At 34.0% G+C, this 5,862-nt stretch overlaps 1 protein-coding gene across 1 annotated transcript; it reads left to right on the top strand.

Moving 5' to 3' along the window:
* The first annotated feature begins 1,664 nt into the window (after positions 1 to 1,664).
* LOC149842850 (uncharacterized) lies at positions 1,665 to 2,963 on the top strand. Its single transcript, XM_090001608.1, has 2 exons — positions 1,665 to 1,895; positions 2,718 to 2,963. Exons 1-2 carry the CDS (start codon positions 1,674 to 1,676, stop codon positions 2,802 to 2,804), a joined length of 309 nt encoding a protein of 102 aa, XP_089857734.1. The 5' UTR covers positions 1,665 to 1,673; the 3' UTR covers positions 2,805 to 2,963.
* The last annotated feature ends 2,899 nt before the right edge of the window (positions 2,964 to 5,862 follow it).

The raw sequence follows: 5,862 nt of genomic DNA, 5'->3' as shown, positions 1-5,862 counted from the left end.
TAGTGAGCAAAATCTTATACTACAAACCTCTATTTAAATGCATTGTAATACTTGATGTGAGTTGTATTGCAATACTTGGTGTGAATGATTAAAAATTTTATTTCAATGTATTGTAATACTTGATACGAATGATTCGAATGCATTGTAATACTTGATGTGAATGATTTCAATTATCTGAATGTATTATAATTTATGCAATTAATGAATGATTTGAATTAGTGCAATACTTGATGTCAATGATTTGAATTATTTGAATGCATTGCAATGCTTGATGTGAATGACTTGAATGCATTGTAATACTTGATGTGAATTATTTGAATGTATTGTATGACATATGTTATTTGTTAGAATATGGTTCGTGGAGGTTATAGTGGTCGCTCATCCAGTAGTAGTCAGGCTCAACCTTCATCTTCACGGGCTCCTGTGATAGGTATATCATATAACTAATTAGATGCTTGATTAGTTCAAATGCACATTCTGAGAACTTGGTGTGTATTTTTTTACAGATGATGTTGCGCCTGTACACGACCCACCTACACCAGTTGATCGCACAAGTCAACAGCCAACACAGGAAACAGGGTCTTCTCAGGCTGGCACAAGAAGACTCATTCGAATAGTGTATATTGATAATCGACCGTAAGTATTTTGTTTTCAATTATTGCATATCTTTTAAATATTTTATATTGATATTTACTGTGTAACAATTCATGTGCAGCACAAGGTTTGAGCCACAAGAAGTAGTACGGGAGATTAGGAATTCACTTCTTCAATATCTACCAGGACCAGTTGCTCAATGGAAAGAGTACCCAAAGGAGGTATTAGACAAATTGTGGTCCTCATTCATGGTATACAGTTGTTCCTCATAGTTAATGTGTTTCATATTTAATTTATTTAAGCAATGTCTACTAACTTTCTGAAAATATTTGTAGGCTTCGAATCGCTTTGCAACTACGGTGGAAGAAAATGATGCAAGGAAGGTGTGGCAGAAGGTGGCTGCCAATCGATTTGCAGACATGCTGCACACTATGAAGACTGCAGCAAAAAAAGCATCTGGCGTAGTAGATGATCCATTACTGTGGAAGGGCCATGGTCCTATTACTATCAGGAGAGATTACTGGGATGAAATGTGCGATATGTGGGCGGGAGATGCATTTAAAAATCGCTCTGCGAAGGCTTCACAAAATCGATCGAAGATGCCCGAAGCCCATCTACACACAGGTGGATCTAAGACATTTGGGAGCCACCTAAAGAAAATGGTAACTCATCAATATATAATATTAATTTTATAAGTATTGTTGCAAATTTGTGTACTAAATCTTTTGTCATTTAACTTCGCAGGAAGCAGAAAAAGGAGGCAGTGTACCATATAAGGATGTGTTTGTAGAAACACATAAACGGAAGACCACGGGAGTCTTCGTATCAGAGAAGGCGAGAACGACAACGGTATGTATTAATTCTATTAATAATCATTGCAATATATATGCAAGTCATCATAATGTTATCATTAATTATTAATGAATACTTTAAACATTATTTTGTAGGAGGCATATGAGCAACAAATGGTAGAGCGATATGGCGAAGACGCTACTCAGCATCCATCATTTGATCCTACAGCATGGGTGACTGCAGCAAGTGAACCCAAAAAAGGTCGCGTGTTCGGGTTTGGGAGTAATATGAACACTTCACCAGTTATTGGTTCTTCCAGTTACGGCTCACCAACTTCTTGCGCCGACATAAGCTCCAAGCAGCCGACTATTCTTTCCGGTGATGATGTACGCGAGATCATTAATGAATCACTGAATAACTACTTCCAATACACCGTCGCCCCCTTTCTCCGAAATGAGATCAAGGCCGCTGTTCAGGATAGGGGATCTTCGATTCCAGGTCCCTCTCAGGTATAATCACATATATAGTTTTTTTGACTGTCTTAAAGCACATCTGAGCATGGTAGAATCACATATAGAATTTTTCTAGATGCCTTAGAACACATATGAACATGCTATAATCACATATTCAATTTTTTTACTGCCTTAGCACACATATGAGCATGATAGAATCACATATATATATATTTAACTTTTTGTCTGTCTTAGAGCACATATGAGCATGATAGAATCACATATAAAGTTTTTTTGATTGCATTAGAACACATAAGCATGCTATAATCACATATTCAGTTTTTTTACTGCCTAAGAACACATATGAGCATATTATAATCACATATTCTGTTTTTTTACTGCCTTAGCACACATATGAACATGCTATAATAACATATAGAGTTTTTTAACTGCCTTAGAACACATATGAACATGTTATATATCATTTATGATAGAATCACATATAAAATTTTTGGCTTTGCCTGCCTTAGAGCACATATGAGCATGCTATATTCACATATTCAATTTTTTTACTGCCTTAGCACACATACGAGCATGATCGAATCACATATATAGTTTTTTGCCTGCCTTAAAGCACATCTGAGCATGGTAGAATCACATATAGAGTTTTTTTATATGCCTTAGAACACATATGAACATGCTATAATCACATATTCAATTTTTTGACTGCCTTAGCACACATATGAGCATGATAGAATCACATATAGAGTTTTTTTATTGCCTTAGATCACACATGAGCACATGATAGAATCACATATAGTGTGTAATTTATTTCATTATATTTTGTTTATCAATACTGACTGTTCTTTTCTTGTGTAGGCTGCTAGCGATAATCAGGGTAGTGGAGCTGAAGGGACAGATAAAGACAATGAACAAGAAGACGCACAAAATCTTGGCGATGATTAGAGGACTGTGTTGAAGAAGTTCTATTTTTTTTATTTTTCCTAATTGTAATTGTTGAATTATAAATAATTAAACTTCTTAGTTTTAAGGTGGAACGATTAATTATTATAGATACTTGTTATATGAATTTTTTTGTGTGGTTTGTTTTTTATTTACAGGAAATATAAATTGTACAGGAAATATAAATTGTACAGTTCTCGGTAATTAATTTTTAAATAATTTTTTTTTTATTTTTTTTCGTTTTTGCGACGGATTAGCGACGGATGATTCCGTCGCTATTCATATTAATCTAGCGACGGCGTAGCGACGGAATTAAATCCGTCGCCACGCCGTGGTCGCCGTTTAGTACCGGCGGATTGGCGACGGAATATAGCGCTCGTTATTCCGTCGCAATTAGCGACGGAATTATTCTGTCGCCAGTTAGCGTCGAAATATTCGCGACGTAAGCATACTGTCGCCGCGTTTTCGCTAATCCGTCGCTAACATGGTTAGCGATGGATTAGCGACGGAATGCGGTCGTCGCTAATCTACTGCTTTGTTGTAGTGTAGGTAAGGAGATTTTCAAAAATATGTTCAACACGCAAGAAATCAGAATACTCTAATGCAAGTTCTAAAGAGATAGATTAAAATGAGGAGAAGCATATACTTGCATACATTGTTTGCATTCAATCCCTAGAATTGAGGAGAGTTGTATTTCAGACCTAAATCTAATGTGAGCATGGAATGATCTCCTCAATATGGTCCTACCAAACCATACTTAGATCTTATATGCAATGATGTCAGCTTAAGACAGAGTCTAGGCTAATAAGGTTTGCATAGAAATGAAGCTGGCATTTATAGAATAAAGACTTAGATAATATCAAAGCAAAGAAAAAGGCATAATTCGACCGGACGGAGACGGATCCTATCACGGTCACCAAAGCTGTGGTCATCGCAAAATTTTTCCTCTCGTAATATTCTCTCTCTTCCTTCTCTTTTTCTTTCTAACCTCTATTTCCTCCTTTCTGAAGGGAGAAAAATAAAAGTCAGAAAGAAAGAGAGAAGAGAAAAGAAAAGGAAAAGAAGAGGAACTCTTTTGTGGGGTCTCACTTGACCTTAATTTAAAAATATTTGAGAAAATAACTCGCCTTCGTTTTTGAAATATTTGCGAAAAAACTGGGAGACGGGATTCGCTCGTTGGTACGAGGTTCAACCGTTCCTGGCGCCTTTACCAGGAATAATCGAACCAAGGGTCGAATTTATGCCTTTTGCTTTGCTAAAAGATTATCTAAGAATTTATCCTAAGTCTAAATGCGCAAAGAATCATGCTTGTAAAAATGCAAGGATGTATGCTCTTTCAAAAATGATTTTGGAAATCTCTAAGTGTTTCTGAGATGAATCTGATAATAGAATGAAGAAATGGTTTCTAACTTTAGAACTTTAAGATTTAAAGTTCTAAGTTTTTGGAATAATCAGAGCTTTGAAAGATAAATCTGGACTTTAGAAGGAATGTTTTTTTAAGTTGAGATGAAAGAAGAAGAAAGGAAAATTCAAAGTCATAAATAGACTTTGAATTAGGATTTTGAATCAAGATAGAGATGAAATTTGGAATGCAATTTGAATTTCAATTGTAAAGCTGGAAATTAAAATAAGATTTTGAGAAATCAAAATAGAATTGGTTTTTGGATTCAAGGTAAACTTGGAATGGAATTCAGAATCGGAGATAGAATTTTGATTTGAAATTTGGAGTTCAGAATGGAATTTGAATCAAAAGTTTGGATTCTAAATAGAGTTGAAAATCCAAGATGAGATTTGAATTCTGGATTTGGGATCCTAATTGGATCTGAAATCTGAGATCCAATGTGGAATTGGATGCTGAATTTTGAATGGAATTGGATCCAAGATTTGGAATCCAAGATGGAGTTTGGATCTGAAGTCTGAGATCCAACGTAGAATTGGGTTCTGGATCCTAGAATAGATTTTGGATCTGAATCTGAGATCCAAGATAAGATTGGATTCTGGATCCTAGAATGGATTTGGATCTGAAGTCTGAGATCTAAAGTGAAGTTGGATTTTGGATCCTAGAATGGAATTTGGATATAAATCTGAGATCCAAGATGAGATTGAATTCTGGATCCTAGAATGGATTTGGATCTGAAGTCTGAGATCCAAAGTGAAGTTGGATTCTGGATCCTAGAATGGAATTTGGATCTGAAATCTGAGATCCAAAGTGAAGTTGGATTCTGGATCCTAAAATGGATTTTGGATCTGAAGTCTGAGATCCAAGGTGAAGTTGGATTCTGGATCTAGAATCCTAAATGGGAATTGGATTCGAAATCTGGAATCCAAGATGTAATTTGGATCTAACTTTAGATTTGGAATTTCAAAATTGATTTGAAAATTTGAGCTTTTGAATAAAAATGAATTTCAAAGTCAAATTTGGACTTTGAATTTGAAACTTGAATTTGGAATTTAGAAAATGAATCAAGAATTTCAAAGTTAAATTGAACTTTGAATTTGATCTCAAAGTCAGAATTTGGATTTTGAAGATGAGATAGGATTGATGAATTTGAAATAGAAATTGAAGAAAAGATATTCACAATCACTTGGGTTTTTGAAAAAGGAATTTTGAAAATATGATGCAATTCTATCCTAAATGATGAATGAAAAAGATTTGAAATTGGATTTTGAAAAAAAGCTATTCCATTCTTTAAATGAATTAAAAATGAGGTTGAAGATATAATATATCCCTGACTATGGTCATTGAATATATTATATAATAACCACATTTAAATTCAAGTGAAGAATAAAATACATTTTTGATGCTTTTATAAAATTTAAAATGAAATTAATTCTCAATATACCCTGACTATGGCCATTGGTATATATATTGAATTAATTTAAAGTTAAATTCTGATAAAAGAGGAAAATATTTAAAGAAAAATATGATGATTTTTTAAAAGGATCAAGTGTAGATCCAGTATTATTTTATAAAAGATAAAAATCCTAAGTTTTGTTTACATCCTGACTATGGCCATTGATGTAAATCATCAACTTAGAATTAATTACCTTTTACAAAATG

The sequence above is a fragment of the Nuphar pumila genome, chromosome 3, assembly GCF_984573655.1.
Source record: "Nuphar pumila chromosome 3, dmNupPumi1.hap1.1, whole genome shotgun sequence".
Classification (NCBI taxonomy): domain Eukaryota; kingdom Viridiplantae; phylum Streptophyta; class Magnoliopsida; order Nymphaeales; family Nymphaeaceae; genus Nuphar; species Nuphar pumila.
This window is presented reverse-complemented; position numbering and strand designations above follow the sequence as displayed.

Bases quoted from the DNA above. Each gene is read 5' to 3' on its own strand.
- LOC149842850 (XM_090001608.1), top strand. From the start codon at position 1,674: ATGAACACTTCACCAGTTATTGGTTCTTCCAGTTACGGCTCACCAACT. The intron at 1,896-2,717 runs GTATAATCACAT...TTTCTTGTGTAG, and splicing joins CGATTCCAGGTCCCTCTCAG to GCTGCTAGCGATAATCAGGG.